Source organism: Eumetopias jubatus, unplaced genomic scaffold (assembly GCF_037043125.1).
Source record: "Eumetopias jubatus isolate StellerSeaLion01/CBP00866 unplaced genomic scaffold, mEumJub1_p1.0 scaffold_10, whole genome shotgun sequence".
In the NCBI taxonomy this organism is placed as follows: Eukaryota; Metazoa; Chordata; class Mammalia; order Carnivora; family Otariidae; genus Eumetopias; species Eumetopias jubatus.
In genome coordinates, this window is record NW_028274816.1 from 104,829,500 (window position 1) to 104,847,706 (window position 18,207).

An 18,207-nucleotide genomic window follows, 5' to 3' on the forward strand; every position below is an offset into this window, starting at 1 on the left:
ACCCTCAGCTGGGGAGACCCAGAGGACAGGGGGGAGCTGGACTTCATCGGGGGCTTTCCCCACTGCCCTGACTGCGGCTGAGAGGCCCACACAGGGAGGAGAGCAAGTCCGGGCCAAGAGTGACCAAGCGTGTGCTCTGACCCTGGCCGTGCCGAGACGGGCGTGGTGCTGGTCCTTGTGGACATGGTTTTGTGTCCCTCCCCCCCCCAAAACACCAGCCTGCGAACTCACGGGGGAGGCAGAAATCCGACCAGAAATAGCAGTCATCATTCCTTCATTTATTCATTCTTGTTCTCTGTATTTGTCAAGCACCTGCTGGGTGCTGGGTACTGAGTGCTGGGTGCTGGGGATAAGGAGAAAAGACACTGCTTGTTTTCAAGGAGCTTAAAATTCAGTGGGGGTGTAATACTAGCATTTTTGCTTATCAAGCACATATTATGTGACAGGAACTACCCCAGATGCTTTCTATGTATTAATCCTTACAATTTTGCAGCAACCCCAGGAGACAGCTACAGTAATTATTCCCATTTTGCAGATGAGGACACTAAGGCTCAGTGTAGCAAAGGGATCTGTCCCAGGCCCTGCTCAGTGTGTAGACCAAACACGGGATGTGGGTGCTAACTGCAACAGTGGGGTGCAGTCCTACAGGAGGCCCTGGGAGGGTGGGGAGGGCTTCCCACTGCACATCACTGCACGTCATTTCCCCTTGAGTCTTGAAAACAAGTAGGCTTTTCCCTGGCCAGTGAGCGAGGGCATTTCAGCGAGAGGGAACAGCACGTGCAAATGCCCGGATGGGTGTGTTTGGTGTTACTGAGCGGGGTTCAGGCCAGGAAGGAGCAAGCAGAGCTGAAGCTGAAACATTGGCATGCGTGGAAGATGCTGGGCCAAGGAGCATGGACATGGTTTGGGGTCATGGGAAGCCACTGGGGCTCAAAGGCAGAGGAGGGTCGGGTTTGAGTGACTTTTCTGTAGGTTGCCCTGGAAACCGCCCCCACCCCTGAAGAAACAGGGGCAGGGAGCCCCTGATGGGTGGCGTCGGGCTCTTGCAAGTATAACCGCTGTCTCTTGATGGAGAAGAGAGGAAGACTGGTGCAGAGCCGCAGCTGAAGGGCAGGGGGAAAGAGACGGATGGATTAGGACAGCGCTTCTCAAACTTGAATGTGTGCGTGAAATCACCGGAAGGTCCGTCAAAATGTGGATTCTGGTTCAGCAGCTGTGGGGGAGACCTGAGCTGCTGCATTTCTAACAAGCTCCCAGGTGCTGCAGGTGCTGCTGGTCGGTGGCCCAGTGGGCCACACTTTGAGTAAACTGAGAGGGGTGCCGGGCCTGGTTCCTTCAGGAGGTGAGAGAGAAGGAGGAGGAGCCCGTGTCTTCTCCCTGAGCTTCCCTCTCCCCTCCTCCCCAGAGGAGGAAGCAACGTTTCTCCCCTGGGTGCCCGGACTCCAAGGTTAAGGGTCCCCTGACCCCCAGCCCCTTGGCTGCCCGCAGATGAGCTGACAGTGCCTCGGTACCGCACAGAGAAGCCCTCCAAGTCGCCCCCGCCGCCCCCGCCCCGCCGGAGCTTCCCCTCCTCCCACGGCCTCACCACCACGCGCACGGGAGAGGTGGTGGTCACCAGCAAGAAGGATTCGGCCTTCATCAAGGTACCAACCCCACCTGGGGCGGCGGGATACCCGAGGGGACCTCTGAAGACCCTCTGGGGCGGAAGGAAAGAAGGGGGCTGGCCCAGGGCGACTCTGCCTCCAGCTCGGGCTTCCACGGCGGGAAGGGGGGGCCGCCTGGCAGGGGACAGGGGACAGCAGAGGCGGCAGATGAGGAGCTGGGGCAGGAAGTGGTCTGGCACTGATGGGGCCGAGGACGCGAGCTGGTGCTGGAGGGGGGCAGAGCCTGGTCTTGACGGGGGCCTGGGCCTCGCAGAAGGCCGAGTCCGAGGAGCTGGAGGTGCAGAAGCCCCAAGTGAAGCTGCGCCGGACCGTGTCCGAGGTGGCCCGCCCGGCCTCCACGCCGCCCATCATGGCGTCTGCCATCAAAGATGAGGACGATGAGGACCGCATCATCGCCGAGCTAGAGGTAGGTCGGGGCATACCTGGTCCCGAGGCCTCAGCCAGCCCCCTCCCTTTCCCCACCAAGCTGACCCCGGGGTATGGGGCTGGGGGCGGGGGTGACTGGGGTCCTGTGCTCTTGCCGAGGGCTGGCCTATACGGGAACCTGTCCTTCTTGCCTCGATTTCTCTGCCACTGTAAAATGGGGGGAGGGGGTCTTTGCAGGGTTGAGTGTTTCCATTGTAGTCTCTGAGATCCCCACAACTGCCCCGAGACCCCCTAGGCTCTGACACACCCAGCCCTGAATGTTCTGAGAACAGAGTGCTTTAACACACCGATCCCCAAGTACCTTGAGCTCCCTGCCCGTACTCAAGTGTTCTCAGCCCCCCTCCCCAAGTGGCTGGAGACCCTGACCACCTAGGCCTCCGGAGGAGGAGACAAGACAGAGGGCAGAGTGCCCAGTGAGCATGGTGAGGGGCCAAGGAATAAGGCTGGGGTCCCTCCCTGTGGGCCTTAGACCAGCACCCCTGTCCTCCCTGTGCCCTCTTCTCCAAACCTGCCCCCACCTTCTGCTCCCCAGGTGTTTGAGAGAAGCTCAGTGTCTTCCCTCCCCCCCACGCCCCGCCGCCAGCCGATCCCCACCTTGCTGGCACCCCAGGATCTGGGGCCCCCTGGGGGCTCAGCCCAGGGCCCCACATGGAAGGTAACGGGCTGCCCCCCACCTCTCACGGCTCTCTCTCTGCCTGTGCCTCCACACCTTCCTCTCCTCACCTCTCACGCTAACCCGCTAACACGCCAGTCACCTCCCCAAGTCCCGCTGCTCCCACAGCCCCGCCTGCCTGGACTCACCCCTCCACGTCTCCAAGGACAGGTGTGGAGACTCTAGCAGTCTGGTACCCGGCGCCCCCCCCCACTCCCCGCGCCCCCTCCGCCCCCCGCCGTGGCCGCATTTTTCTTAGAGGCTTGATTCTGAGTTGGGTATTTTGTTCCAAGCTGCAGCCAGAGTTTAGGGCTGACCCAGAGCCTGGGTTTTGTCTTGGTCCAAGACTGGAGCTTGGATCCTGCTCACTACATGACTTTAGGTCCAACTCAAAATCTGACTTCATCCTGAGCCCTGGCCTAGCCCCTGCTCCAGAAGCCCCTCCTCAGCCACTGGTGCCTGGTGGGGCTCTCCCACTAGAACCTATGCCTTGCACTGGGGGTCAGGACACCCCAGGAGAAAGGCTCACTTACAGCCTCCCTCTCTTGCGTGGCCCCAGTGGTCAGGGAACTTGGAGTAGAAGAAAGTCATGCCCTTCCTTGGTGGCTGGCTCTTTCAGCACTGGGAAGTTCTTCCTTCTCTCTAACTTCAGTCCTTGCTGTTGTCCTGCTGCACTTATTTTCTCTTTATCTTTTCTTGGGAACGTTGGGGTGAACCTGCTGTCTGCACCCCCAGGGGACTGCACTCAGGGAGGGGGCACTGGAGGAAGTGGTCTGGGAATCCCTCCCTCTTCCCAGTCAGGTTGGGGCAGGAGAGCCTCTGCTCTGAGAAGGGCAGCCTCCCCCATACACGTACTCACCCGCCTTGTCTGGTTCCCTTTGGGTCACTGTGGGCTCCATGCTGGCCACCACCTAATTTCTGGCCTGGCTTGAGACTTGTGGTGCTTTGACTCCTTGGCCAGGGGGAGCAGACAGGTGGACAAACCATCTGCTGGGCAAAGGATGAGCACAGAGCGGTCCAAGGAGCCATCCGGGGATGAGCAGTGTGCAGGGGGTGCCCCCTGGGCTGGCCGTGCCCTTGGCACTTTGACCCACTGCACCCAGCCCCTGCCTCTCTCTGGCCTCTGGGAGCCAGACCTGAAGGGGCCCAGGGGGCAAAGCCCCTCTGCTGGTTGAGCTCGCTTACCCTCTGCATCCTGAGGCACCAGTGGGCCGTGGAACCAGGCAGGCATGGGTCGCCTCTCTGCTTTCCCAGTCTCCATCCAGGTAAGCAGGTGGCAGGGCTGGGTGGGGTGCCTTGGGAGGGGGGCTTGAGGTCCCTGCTGCCGCCCCCCCAGAATCTCCCCCATGGCTCCTTTTAGTGGAAAGAGCACTGGACTTGGAGCCAGACTGCCTGGGTTCAAATCCTGGCTCTGCCACTAACTAGCTGTGGGTGAGTGACCTTGGGAGAATCACATGACACCCACCCCCGATTTCCTCATCTGTCAAGTGGGGACCATAGAAGCAGTCACCCTGTCGTGGGTTATAGTGAGAACTCAAGATGAAGACGTATATGACAGTGCCTGGCACAAGACTCTGCTGGTCTGAATTAGACCAGAATTCACTCAATTTGGGGGTTAGTGAGTGGGGGCCTCCCCCAGAGCCAGAGCAGGCAACGCTCACACAGAAGCAGTGCTGTAGCTTTGCGGAGCATTTGTGCAGCCGAGGGATGTGAGCCCTGCCCCTTGAGGCTATGAAGCCCTTGGGAAAGCTCCAGAAGTAAGGGGCGAGGGGGCCAGGAGTCTCTGGCCTGAGAAGAGCACGACAGCCCCAGCCTCTGAGGCCAGAGGCCACTCAGGTCAATTCGACAAAGAGCTAATATTGGCCGAGTGCTTACAACGGGCTGGGTACTGCTCCAAGCACACGCCCACGTGGGCGCACTGAATTCTCCACCAACTCCGTGCTACGGTTATTGCACAGATGGGCAGACTCCTGGTAGTGCCCGTGGGCCCTGCTCCCGGAGTTTAACATGGGCAGTGAGAGGTAGGCCTGCATCTGTGCTTCCGGGGAAACCGGCGTCCCTGCCAGAAAGTGGGGGACCCTAGTATGGGGTGGGAAGGGACCTGAGTTCCAGTCCCGGCTTTGCCTCTGACTTGCTGAGTAAACTCAGTCACCACCCTCCCCTGCATCGGTTTTCCCATCTGTGCAAGGAAGGGGCTGGGCTCACCCGCATCTAACCCCCCATCCCAGCTCAGGGCGTTCCGTTTGCCGGGATCAGACCCTCCCTCATCTCTCCTCTCCCCGCAGGCTGCCCCAAGCCCCAGGGCCTTCTGCGTCCCCCGGATCATCTTGACGGAGTGTACCCCCAGGCCTCCCTCCCCACCAGAGGCCAGGCCTGAGGAAGCTGGTCCCAGGACAACCCCCACCCCGTGCCCCCGGACCCTGGCTGGCAGCGGGAGGGGCTGCAATGGTGCCCGGGCCCTGCCAGAGGTGGTGGCCAAGGCTTCCCAGCCCAGGAGCTGCTTGGCACCTGAGATGGAAGGGGCAGCTCTGAAGAGACTGGGGATAGAGAGCTACAGCCCAGCGGAAGGAGGAGCCGGGGCCCCCTGCCCTTGGGCACCAGCCCCTGATGGCACTCAGGAGCCCTCCACTGCTGAGACCCAGCCAGAGAAGACCCCCAAGGACACCGGAAAGGATGCCCAACCCTGCAGTGGGGAGCCCAGGCCCCAGCCTGCTGCAGGCCTAGGCTGCACAGTGAGAGGTGCCACCACCCAGCAGATGGACAGCCTGGAGGAGACACTCCGGGAACTAGAAGCTGCCCTGAGCCAGATGGGCACAGCCCTCGCCGCGGGACCCCCCGGCAGCCCCCCACCCCTGCCACCCAGTCCCCAGGTGGCTGCCTCCTCCCCTAGCCTCTCCTCCTGCCTTCATGCTCTAGTCTCTTGGTCCTCAGAGCTGGAGGGAGTGGGGGGCTGCAGGAGCACCATGCCAGCCCCTTCCTGCCACTGGCCTTTTGTCAGCTCCTGCCAGCCTCCTGGGAGCCCGGCGCCGGGTGGGGTTTGCAGGGAGAGCCCCGGGAGGCTGGGAAGCTGGCCTACCCAGGGATCAGCCCTAGCAGCCCTGGCAGGGACCGGGTCCTCTCCCCTCTGCTCTGTACCTATAAACCAACAAATAAAGTTCTCTCCTCCTTTTCCATCCCCACGCTCCCCTCCCCCCTCTCCTGTCTGACTCTCTTTGCCTCTGTTGTTTCTCTGTCTGCGCCTCTTGAATCCCTGGAGTCCTGGACAGGGTGGTACCTGGGGTGGTTCAGAGGAGCTGGACTTGTCCATCTCTAGGGAGACTTCACCCCCATCCTCCCATTCAGAGGAAGATGTGGGTCCCACTCTGTCTGCCGTCATAAAGACCCCCCTCAAATCTCAGGCATGCTCTGGGAGACCCAGAAAAGGGTCTGGGTCCACCCTGAGGGCGGGTGATGGCAGCGACTCTCACTTTAGAAGTGCCTCCCCAGAAGGCACCTGCTGCCCCTGGGCTACTCAAGGAAACCACCAAAGAACTCTCACTGGGGAGCTGCTGGGAACCTGGCTGGGGGGGCCCCTGTCCCTCTTCTGCAGGGAGACCTTAACCCTGGCCTCGGAGAGTGGACCTGGGTCCTGGCCAGGGATGTGGAGGCAGGGAGGTCCAAAGGTCTCTAGCCCTCAAAGGGCCCACTGAAGAGGACCCAGCCCCAGAGACCCCACCCAGCACCTAGGATTCCTGTGTGATCCCACCTTCAACCCCACCTTGTTCATCTTCCTGCAGAGTGGTGGTGGCAGCGTGCCACCCATGAAGGTGGTTACTCCAGGGGCCTCTCGGCTGAAGGCAGTGCAGAGCCAGGCCGGCAGCCCCGACAAAGGCAAGCACGGCAAGCAGAGGGCGGAGTACATGAGGATCCAGGCCCAGCAGCAGGTAGGCGTGGCCCCGTGGGGGGCGGGGTTCGGCCCATCCTGGCCCCTCCCCTTCCCCTGCGGTGCTGTGCCCTCGGGCTGGGTGCCGGGCGGCTCCTGCCAGCACGCCTGTGGCCACCTTCCTGCCAAAAGCCCAGAGAGCTCCTCCCTGCCAGGACGGCCCCACTGGTCCCCTGAGCCATCTTTTGCCTCCTCCTACCAACCCCAGCGCTCTGGATCTGGTTTAGAACATGTATTTTCAACCAGGCCACTCCCCTTTCGGGAGGACCCCCCCCCCCCCGACCTGGCAGAGAAGACCCTCTCCCCAGCTGCTCCTGGAGGAGAGGGACCCAGCAGTCTTATGTCCCCGCTGGCCCGCGCCAAGGCCCAGCCTGCCCTGGGGTATGGGAGGGGGCTTCGATGTCCCTTTGTCTTCCTGCCTCTGCCTGGCTTCCTCTCCCTGCTCCCCGCCCCCTGCTCTCTGGGGGGCACCTCGCTGTCATCAGTCCTCTCTTTTGGCTCTCAGGCCATCTCCCAGCTGAGGGAGAAACCAATTTTGCATCTGCTTTTCAGTGTTTGGGCTTTGGTGGGTTGCACTGATGTCAACGGGGAAAGGGAGAAGTACTGTGGCCCCCCCGGTGGGGTGGGGACGGCAGGGATGCTGTACCCTCTGTCAGATGTAGTCAGCGGGCTTGGGGCCAGTGTAGAAGTGACAGCCCCACCCGTGGGTGCTTCTGTCCTGTGGCCCACTGCGTGGCCTGGTCAGAAGGTGCAGGGTGGTCCCTGGACCTAGATATTGAGAGAGACCTTTCGTGCACTCATTTGGTTCAGTAAGTATTTCTGAGCAGCTCCTGCGTGCCAGGCCTGTTGTGGGTGCCGGGTGGGAATGGGCGCTGTGAAATGTCCAGGTGCTGTGACCTGAAGAAGGTTCTAGGCTCTGAGGCAATAGGTTAGAAGTGGCAAGTCCAACTCCGTTCTTCACCGACGAGGGAGCAGTTCAGAGAAGGAAAGGGGCCTCCCGAGGGCACACAGCAAGGTGGCATCAGAACCAGGATGGGACCCAGGAATCACAAAGCCCTTCACACCCCACGGCCCTGTGACAGCCCTGGGCTGCTGGTTCCCTGGAGGGCCCTGCGGAGACGGCCATCCCAGCCCCACCCGCCCCTGACCAGCTCTCCTCCCCGGCCCCCCGCTGACCCACCATCTTCCTCGTGGGTCCCCGGACACACCGTGCAAATCCCACCCCAGCTCCTTGTCCTGCCGCCACACTGCCTGGGTCCCCCTCATCCCATGTCCATCCTTCGTGTCCAGAACAGCAGCTGACATGCGCGGGGCTCTCCCTGTGCCAGACACACGGGTTCTCTCGTTTCCCGATCGCCATACCACTCTGAGGAAGGTCCTTCTGATGCCCACTCGAGAGATGGGGAAACTGAGGCTCTAGCCACGGCCATGCAGCTGGCGAGGGTGCAGGAGGATTGGCACCCTGTGCCTGGTCCCCTCCCCCATACACACCTTGCCTTCAGCCTCTCTAGCTGTAACTGCTCGGCCATCTCTCACCCTGACTGCCTGTCCTGGGGCACCCAGAGCCTCTCTCCAGCCCCTCTGTCACCTCTGTCACCTCTGTGGCCTCCATTCAGTCCCTAGCCCACTCGGCCTTCCCTCCAACCTCCCCCCAGGGCCCGGCTAGGCCTTCTGGGGCCGCAAGCATTCACACACACACACACACACACACACACACACACACACACTCATGGGGATGCTGTGTAGGCCCTCCATTCCCCTCCCCCCTGGCCAGCCCTCACCCTGACCCTCCTGGCTCCCTGCTGGGCGTCTCTCCTCTGCACACTCCTCACCTCGCTGGGCCCCGCTTCCTTCTGGGCCTCTTTGCTCCTCGTACCACACACTCCTCTCCCAGAGCGCCATCTATCCCTGCCCCAGGCTCCGTTCTGAGCCCAAGGCTGCCTCTCAGAAAATGTCACCCACCCCCGGGGCATCCTCCCACACTGGGGAGTCTCCCTCACCACCTACTGTACAGGTTGTCTCCCCCCCCCCCCCCCCCGCCCCCAGGGCCACAGGCAGGGCCATGCCTCTCGCTTTCACTTTCTGGTTGCTTTTCGTTACAAAGCACCTTCTCCCTAACAAAATAATATACGTTCTTTGTGGACATTTTTTAAAGAAGCAGGGATAAAAACCATCCTATGCCTCGTTACCTAAATGCATGCCCTTCTAGGGTCTCCCTGTCACTCTGTCACCTCTAATCTATTTTCCCAGACCTGCGGGCTGGGGACGGATGTGTGTAAATTGCAGATCTGCTTATGTCATCCCCCCAGCTTCAAACCCAGGCCCACTGCTCCCTGCCAGGTGAGAAAATCAAAAGTCCTTCACCGGCTGCCCAGAGCAATTCCATGACCAGCCTGGGTTCCTTCCTCCCGGTTCTCCTGGCGCCCTCCGCCCCACACCCTCAGTTTGCTCCAGCCACTCTGGGTCACCTGGCCCTCTGTCCTCTGGGCCTGGACAGCGCTCCCTATCAGCTCAGGCTGGGAACTTGGTCAAAGTCCTCTGCCTTCTGCTGGCTCTTCCCTCATCTGTACAATAGAGACGAAAACCCAGCAGCAGGCTTCTGAGGTCACATCATACCAGGTGTGGGAAGGAACTGGGAAAGCCCCCAAGTGCCCTGCGAAGGACAGTCCCCGTCGTCCTCAGTTGCACTTGGTCATGGTCTGCACGCTTGTCAGCGCCGAGCGCTGGGCAGAGGCCTTTCTCTCGTCACGTGGTTCTAACACCTGGGGCTCAAAGCTGCCTTTGATAATGACAAGGGAAAGGAAAATAAAAGTGTGAGGACCAGAAACACCAAAATGGGGGGAAGAGAGTTCCGAGATGGGGCTGCAACAGGGCCTTATACTACAAAGACACCAGAGGAAACAATTGAGAAAAAGCCCGAAGATGTCATGCTGGAGATCCAGGGGTGGGATGGTAGCCAGATTCGCAGGGGTGCAAGGAGCCCGGGCCTGCTGCAGATGGGAAACCATGGACCCCTCCTCTTCTACTAGGGCTCAGAAATCTGTTGCACCCCCTGGTGCATCTCCTCAGACGGTCCTGCTGTCCTGTCATCCTGCCTCCCCACCCCCCGTGTGGCTGCCTTCACTCCCAGGGTGGGAGGGTGGGTCCCAGGCCCACAGATCGGGTCAGGAGCAGGAGGACCTTTCCCAGAAGCCCCTAACTGATCTCCCCTCTCTTCCCGTTGTCCGTTCCCTAATCAGTCACTGGCAAGGAGAACGGAATTGCTCGAATTGGGTAGATTGCTCGGGACTCAACCCCCTTGGGCTGGGGGAAAGGCCCACCTCTCCTGATAGCCCAGGGCCTGATCCGGGCAAGATTTCATCAGGAAGGAGGGCGTGTGGGCAGCGGAGGAAGCGACACTGGGAGTGGCCCTGGAAGAGGCGCCAGCGGGGTCTGCCACAACAAGGTGACCTGTCCCTGTGCGGAGATCTGTGTCACAGGGCTGGGGGGGGTGGGGGTGGGGCAGTATGCTGACCTGCAGGAAGAGTAGGGGTGCGGGGCTCAGCCCGCTAGGCCCTGCTAACCGTTCCCGTCTCTCCCCGCCACCCCCCCACCTCGGCTGGAAGTTGAAGGTGACAGCATTCTGCTTCTCTGGACGCGCTTGGAAGTGACAGGAGAGGGCTGGTGGGTGAAATGAAGTGACAGAAAGCTCCAGAGACAGCAGCTGTGTTACCGGAGAACCTCCGCAGCCCGGGAGAGGGCATGGGGCACGATGGGCATGTGCTCCCTCAGCTTCAGGGGAGGGGGCTCGATGCGTCCCTGCGGCCAGTCACCCGGGAGGGAAGGCGGCTGGGAGGGCAAACGGGTGCTCGCAGAGCAGTACAAGCCGCCCGGGTCTCCGCGAGGAAGGAGCGGGGGTGTCCATGCAAGCCACTGACCGCCCCTGCGGCTACTGCAGAAAGGCCTCGCGCTGGCGGCGGGAGAAAGGGGCCAGCGCCCGGGTGAGGACTGTCACCTGAGCGGTGCAGGAGTCAGGTGGCGGCCCAAGCTGGAAGGCGGGCGTTCCAAAGACCAAAGCGCAGAACAGACCCGGGCTCTCGACAAATGCTAAAGGGGAGGAAGAGAAAAAGCTTTCAACTAGAGAGATGGGTCGAGAACAAAGAGGCCAGCCGGGAAGGAATCAGCAGCCTGCTTGGGAGGCGGTGAGATGTGAGGAGACAAGCAGGGGGCTCCCCGCCCACTCGCCTTTGGGAGCAAGAACTTTGAATGGGAAAGGCTGGGATGGGAGGGGCAGGCCTGGAGCCCACGGCTAGTGACCCGGAGTCAGACGGCGTGAGGCTGTCTCTGGGCCCAGGTACTGGGACCCCCCCCCGCCTCTCCCCCCGGAAGCAGGGGCCAGGCCTGGCACATGCCCCTCGGGCAAAAGCCCCAGTGAATCCAGGGATCTTGTGGCTGGGGCCCTGGAGCCTCTGTGAGTCCAGACGAACTGCGACAGGAAAGAGGGGGAGGGGTCAGAAGACCCAAACGGGGAGCCTCTTGCCTGGATTTTCAGCAAGAGAAAAGGTAGACTGCGCTGCGGGGCGAGCAGCACACCCCAGGGGAGCCCCTGCGCGGGTGGAAGAGCCCGTGGGGGCCACCAACAGCAAGGGCGAGTCCCCGGTCGGCCGGTCAGGCTGCCTGAGGCGTCCTGGTTGCCCCTGCTGGGGTCTGATAGAGCCCGCCCAGCAGCGGGGGCTCCCCCGGGGGGGGGGGCGCGGGGTGGTAGAGGCACCCTGCCCAGACCGCAGCTGCTGCGGGAGGGGGCCCGAGGAGCCTCAGCACAGTTTCCAGCCCTCCCCTCCTCCTTCCTCTTTTTTTTTTTTTTTTTTTTTAATCAAAACCAGTCCGTTATCCCACTGGTAGCTATGCAAGGCGGGGAGGGGAGGGGCGGGGGGGGGCAGTGAATACGACAGAGAGAAACCCGGTCCGTGTAGCCCCAACCCAGTGGTGCTCAAAGTGAAGTGTGCAGCAGGGTCCCCTAGGGTGCCTGCCCAAAATGCAGGTTACTGAGCCTGAGCCAGAGAGAGATTCTGGAGCAGGGCCCCGGAATCTGCATTTGTGACACCTCCTCCTCTGGAGGTGATGCAGATGGCTCTGGAACCATACACAAACATCCAGAATTAGTCTAGACACAGGGAGTTTGCTGGGGTGGGAGGAGGTGCGGCTGTTTCTAACTAGCCGAGCACTGGGAAGCTGGGAGAACACTTGTAGGGGCTGCAGCGGGGCTTCCTGCCTTGGGCCAGAGGCTGGAAGCAGTGAGTGCCTTTTCCTCCAGCTTGGGGGTGGGGTGGGGTTGGGGGTGGGTTCTTCAGAGTAGTGCTCCCCCGGGAGGACCCGCTTGTCCCACATTGTCCCCATAAGACCTTCTGGTTAGGATCAGCCTCCTGTAAAGGTCAGAAAAGGGTCTGGCTGGGGTGCTGGCCCCTTGAGACTAAGAGCCCACCTACTCCGAGCTGGGGCCGCTCCCCTCTCCGCCCCGCACCCCTGTGGCAGCTAACCTCTGGCTTCTCCCTCCTGTCCCCTGTCCTCCTCACTCCTATCTCCCTGTCCACCTGTCCTGGGTGTGGCCTCCCTTGTGCTTCTCTGGTCTCTCTCCTCCACCTGCTCTCTTTCCTGTCAGCAACCCCGGTCCCCAAGCCTTTGGGTCCAGCCCTATACTCACCCCCTCTATTCTGCACCCCCACTGTGGCGCCCTCCTCCCCATCTCAGGGGCTCACTCTCTCCAGAGGCCTTTTGCGGTTAATTTTCTCTTGGATTTGTGGAGGCTTTTCATTTTTTTTAAAACTTCAGCTGGGGGCCAGCATGAAGGAACTCCCATCCTCTCTCTGACCCCTGACCCCTGTTTTTGTTCCAGGCCACTAAACCATCTAAAGAGATGAGCGGGTCAAATGAGACCTCGAGCCCAGTCTCAGAAAAGCCCTCGGCTTCCAGAACCTCTATCCCTGTATTGACTTCCTTTGGGGCGAGGAATTCTTCCATCTCCTTCTAGAAGCCCCCTTCCACCTCCACCTCAGCCTGTCCGCCCTCCTCACCCCTGCCATTTCTCTCCCTGCTCTTCTTCCTTCATCTCTACCCCGCCCCCACCCTAGTCTCTGGCTTGCCGTAGGTGTGGCCTTCCTCAGCTCTCTACACCCATCCCCTGTTGGTGTTTTTGGTTTTTTAAATTGATTCACTTTTAATTATCTTTTTTTTTTTTTTTAAAGCAGAACAGTAAAACTAAAAACCAAAACACACCACCTTCCCTCGATTTCCTGTTCCAAAATGGCCCACCTCCTGCCATCCTCTCTCCCTTTTTACCCACGCCTCCTTCCACGTCCATCCTAAAGCCCCTGCACCCTATGCTCCCTTCCTGAGAGCACTCCAAACAAACTCTGAGCCACGGAGACTTGGAGCGGCGACGCCCCTCTCCCCATCCTCGGAAACCTTCCTGGAGGAAACTCTGGACGTTGGAACAACCCCACTATCAGGCTGGCAGGGAGACTCTGGCCCTGGAGGTGCCCCAGCTGCCCAGTCTTGCTGTGACCGAACTCCGCTGCTCCACTCCCTTCCGCTCATGCCCCTGTGGGCCTGAGTCAAGATGGATGGGCTGGGCAGGGAGGCAGGGTTGAGGGGGCCTGGGGCGGGTGTGAGGCCTTCGAATCTGTGTGTGCTGGAGAGGAGTTGGCTTCCTGGGACTCCCTTCTTGTGGTGAGAAACCACCTAGCCTGTGCCGAGCAAGGAGCGGGCCCTTCCGGGTAGTGGGTTGTGGGCAGCCGGTTGAACAGCCAGCCTGACACTGGGGTCACTGCCCCAGAAGAGGGCAGCCCCGAGGAGGGCTATTTGGTACTTTTGGTTTCCTAATTTAGCACTTTAAATGACATTAACTTATTCAATGGGGGTGGGCAAGAATGAAGGGCCTAGAAAACTAGATTTGGGGGCGTGGAGGGTGGGAAGGGTCTCGTGGTGAGGGAAGTGGGGGGAATAGAGAGGGGCTGATGGGGGGGCAGTGAGGACAGCTCTGACCCAAAGGTTAAGCGACTTGACCTTTAACCATCCTCTTTGAGATTTGAGGGTTTTCAGGGGTGAGATGATTTTTAAATGGGGAGCTGGTGACCCCTGGTAAAATCTTTGAGGGTCCCTGAGGCCTGACCAGCCAGCCAGTGCCCCTAGACCCAACCTGTGGATGCCTGCCTTGCAGGGGCTGGGCCAACGAGGCTTTTGACCAGGTCCTGGGAAGGGGAGGAAGACCAGTTTTGGTTCTCAGCCCCGGGTCCCCCAGAGGGCACAGTGAGGGGCCGTTTGGGGGGGGGCGGGGTGGTATGTGGGTGGGGGATGCAGAGGCAGATAGGGTAGGGCCTCTGGGGAGCAGGATTCCTATGTGGAGCACAAAGTGGGGTAAGCACAGGGGAGGGTTTGGGAGTAGTCTCCCTGAGTGAGCACAGAAAGAAGGAGCCATTGAAGGGGCAGAACCTCCTAGTCCCTGGGGCCTGGCTGGAAGGTCAGTGTTTGGGGAAAGCCAGGGGAGCTGTTGAGGGTTGGGGAGGGAAGGGAGACTGGGGTTGTGTTTCTTCATTTCTTTCTTTTTGTTTTGTTTTGTTTTTGTTGGTTCATCCTTGTTTTCTAGCTTTGGATCATTTTTGTACAAAGGCAAGCAGGCCTTTTTGAAAAATAACAAAAGAAGAGGAAAAAAAAAATCCCTCCTAAAAAAAAAAAAAAACCCTTGGAAAATAGGAAAAAAAAGGACCTCATAAATGATGCAATTACTTTTAATTGCAGGCAACTCTTTACATTTAAGTGAAGTGTCTTAACATTTTATATTGTTTTAAAAATATATTTACATATTATATATATATAATATACGTAATATAAATATATATAAATATTTAAAAAAGAAAAAAAATGAAAACCACGGCACCCTCTCCCTGGCCGCTGTTTTGGCGGGGGAGGGGGGCTGGAGGATGGGCACATCGGCCTGGCTTCCGTGGTCCAGTGAAACGGTTCGGTTTGATTTGGCTGTACAGAGAACCCCTGATCGGGAGGGGAGGGGGGAGTGGTGCCCCCTCCTCCCTCCACTCCATTACTCTTTGCTTGCCACTTTTCGCTTGCCCCCCCAGCCCTGTGACCTGAATGTGTGCCCCACCGTCTTTGTCCTGAGTTGAATGTCCCTTTGTGGGGGGAGGAGGAGGTGTCCGTCCTCGAGGGGCAGACGGAGGGAGCCGTGGGCCCCACCCCATCTGCCCACGTAGCGCCCAGTGGAATTTGCATCTTCCTTTCCCTTTGGCTCCTGCACATTTCCGGGCTGAGAGGCGTTTGTGTGGAGTTGTGCGCAGCCTGTGTGTGTATGTGCGCCGGCCCAGGTCCTCTTGCCCGGGTGTGGAGGGAAGCGTGTGTGTGCACAGGCGTGACCTTCCACACGTGTGTGTGGGGAGGCGAGTGCACTCGGTGCATGTTCCCTGCTGGGGCATCAGCACGTGCCCACCTGCATGTTGGTACGGAGGGGCTTTGCGCATGAGAGGGCGTGTAGTGTGTGTGTGTGTGTGTGTGTGTGTGTGTGTGTGCAGACGCGCGTGGCTGCGAGAGACTTGTATGCGTGCGGGCCACATATGCGTGGACAGAGGGCTGCACGTGGAGGTGCATGTGACCTGCGTTGTGTGGGCCTGTGCGTGTGCACAGGTGTGTAGACCCAGGCGTGTGGGAGTGCCTGCGTGTGTGTTCCATCGACCCTGCACCCCTCGCTTCGGCTCCCCTCCTGAGCCCCCAGCCCCCCGCCCTCCCAAAGCCCGCTGCATGCGCCTCACTGCTCTGTCCACCAGTGTGTGCTTGACCAAGAGAAAACTAAACTAAGACGTCTGGGGGGATCCCTGTACCTGGTCCCCCGCCCCCGCCCACTGTGCTGTGTTACTCGCATGGGGGGTTCCTCTCCCGCCCCTTCCACAATACGCTGTTTCCCCAGGAGCCTCCGGGCCCGAGGCTCTGATTGGGGGCCCAGGTGGGGTCCCCCCTCCCCGGGCTGAGCCCCGGCTCCGCACCCTGCCCCGTCCACCCCGTAGGGCCCGTGTTGCTGTAGCAGTGATGGCTTCTGTGGATATTCCGTGACCTCTGTCAGTGTAACTTGACAATTTCTAAATGGAAAAGGGTTGCTGTGTTTTCTCTGTCTCTCTTTTTTAATGTCCTTTTTCTTCTCACTTCCCTGCTCTCTTTCCTTTCCGGTTTTTCTAGCCGAGTGTTTGGGGCTTAAATAAAACTTGTTTCTTTTTCCTCTCCTGGATCTCCTTTCTATAGGCTGCTGTCTCATTATTTCTCACCTTCACCCTGGAAGGGGCTGGGATGGATGGGGCGGAGATGGGGATCCCTGGCAGGTAACTGCCCTGCAGCTTCGCGGCAGGGCCTGAAAGAGGAGGGGCAGGAACGGGGGTCCCTCGGGCTGCTGCTGCCCCAAGGACCCAAGACAACCCACATCATCCAGGACACTGGAGAGGAACACCACTGACTCCGTGGGAGGCCAGCCCCCGCGCTAGGCGAGTCACTGCCACCATCGGCGAGGTAGCTGCGGGCACTGCTTACATTACGTTGGGTGTCTTGCTCAGTGTCCTACAACCAGTAAGATGCAGAGTGAGGATTTGAATCCAGCTCTGCCTGACCCCGAACCCAGTGCTTTTCCCCCAAACCCAAGGAGGGTCTGATTACCTCCCTGGGTCAGGTCTTGGCCTCCTGCCCTTCGGGTGGAATGATCCTTCATGGTATCACCCATCCTTTCAAGAGCAGCAGCTTTCAAACTTTTAAAAAGAAAATTACACACACACAAACAAAAAACCCAAACTAAGTAAGAAATACATTTTGTATCTCAATGGTTTATACGTGTACACACACACACAGTGAGAGAGCACTTATGACATACAATGCACTCTGCTATTTCCTGTTAAATTCTAAACATTTTGGTCACAACCCATCTAATTGACTTCATGACCCTCTAATGGGTCAAAACCCACAGTTTGAAAAATACTTGTCCAAAGATGTAGTTTCAGTCCCAATCATGCTGCGTTTTGGCTTTCTCCTTCTCAAAGGCCTAGCAGCCCCACTTACCTGATGGTGTCCCCCGAAATTGGAAGACCCCTGTGAGGAGATTTACCCTTGATTCTGGTTGGGTGGCAGTCCTAAACCCTGACCTTGTAGCCAGCAAGCTGCCCAAACCCCTCCAGGTCACCACATCAGAATCCCGTCTGCCCCACCGCTGAGTAGACCAGATGTCCTGAAGGGGTTTTCCTGGAATTCTGAAGGCTGTGCCACTGTTCCAGCATGTTCTAAGGGTCCTTGAGGCTGCTCTTCGAGGCATTCTCCTGCTTGACTGAGGCCTGTGGGTGTCCTGTCCCTCCTCCAGCAAACACCAGGCCTTCTGTCCTGTGAGGTAATGACACTGTCCTAGAGCAACACTCTTCCAGAACTCACGGGAGCCCCCGTCACAGTCTTTCCCCTAAAGGCCAATAACCTCTTTGGAGACAGAGGTTGAGGATGGCTCCCTGTCTGGGAGGAAGGCACACTCCATGGGCCCCCCATCCCCCCTGCCCGCTGAGCAGCCCTCAGACCCTCCAACAGCCAGGCCTCATCGCTTATGTCCTTTTTAAAATGTGGGCAGGTCTTGCCTTCTCTTCTGTGCCCTATTCCCAGAAAGCTGGGAAAGTGGCCCAAACCCCCTTCATCTCCGACAATCACCCCATTCACTGATAATTCAAGATCGAGTAACAAAGGGACCATCAACTGCATGCCAGGAATTACACCAGGCCCTTCATTCACCCTTCGAATGCCGACCGAATGTCTGCTTGACCTCATGGTACCTGGGGCTCAGCGTCTGGCGGGGGAGCCAAGCCAACACACCACCCGGATACCTGAGCAGGGTGCCCGATGGTGAGCTGCCCCAGGGAAGCAGGTTGTGACAGTCACGTGGACCACGCAGAGAGGGTGACCAGCCATGAGGTCACGTTCGGGTGGCTACGTGGCAGCTGGTGGCTGAGTGTCGCAGGCAGAAGGCCCTGAGGTGGGTCCTGGAAGATGGATAAAAGCCACGTAGAGTGAGGAGGGGAAGGGGTACAGGCCATGAGGTCAGATTGGTGGGCAGAAACCCCGTCAGAGGAGCCCCATCTTGCGGGATGTGGTAAAGCAGGTGGATTTCTTCTCGGAGCCGTGGAAGCCGATCGGAGGCTTTTTTAAGTAAGAGCGTGACGTGACCGGACACTATTTCGGAAGTTACGTCTGGCTGCGCTGCGGAGAAAAGATGGGGGGCGAGGGGCAGGAGCGAGTGCAGAGCCATCAGTTAGAGGCAGGGGCAGGCGATGCCTCCCTGGACTCACTCAAGCTAACAATCCTCTGGCTGAGGGAGGGGAAACTGAGCCTCAGCACCTTTGTGGCTATGAGGGGATGGAGCCAGAAGTCAAACCCAAGACTTAGCCCTTCCAATAGCCGTGCTTTCTTAATGCTTTATGATACTCCTCACTTCCACTAAGTGTCTCTTTAACCCTGACACCGTGGCCTGTGGGGCTCATTAGCTCCAT

The 18,207-nt window shown here is 59.2% G+C and overlaps 1 protein-coding gene and 1 long non-coding RNA gene across 3 annotated transcripts in view; one reads left to right on the forward strand and one right to left on the reverse strand.

The window, feature by feature from the left end:
• The window catches only part of SRCIN1 (SRC kinase signaling inhibitor 1), a 64,809-nt gene extending 51,237 nt beyond the window's left edge, over window positions 1-13,572 (forward strand). Inside the window, exons 18-23 of one of the 2 annotated variants that reach the window (XM_088028292.1) lie at window positions 1,489-1,643; window positions 1,918-2,070; window positions 2,623-2,745; window positions 5,028-5,612; window positions 6,519-6,665; window positions 12,537-13,572. In XM_088028292.1, coding sequence (XP_087884418.1) covers window positions 1,489-1,643; window positions 1,918-2,070; window positions 2,623-2,745; window positions 5,028-5,612; window positions 6,519-6,665; window positions 12,537-12,671 — 1,298 coding nt within the window. In that variant the 3' untranslated portion in view covers window positions 12,672-13,572. The remainder of the gene's footprint in view (window positions 1-1,488; window positions 1,644-1,917; window positions 2,071-2,622; window positions 2,746-5,027; window positions 5,613-6,518; window positions 6,666-12,536) is intronic. The other variant, XM_088028293.1, reaches the window with a different exon arrangement.
• Window positions 1,531-8,625, reverse strand: LOC114198379 (uncharacterized). Its single transcript, XR_015769346.1, has 3 exons — window positions 8,497-8,625; window positions 3,602-3,729; window positions 1,531-2,020 (listed from the first exon to the last, which is right to left on the reverse strand). It is a non-coding gene; the product is annotated as an uncharacterized LOC114198379 (long non-coding RNA).
• Window positions 13,573-18,207: the final 4,635 nt, after the last annotated feature.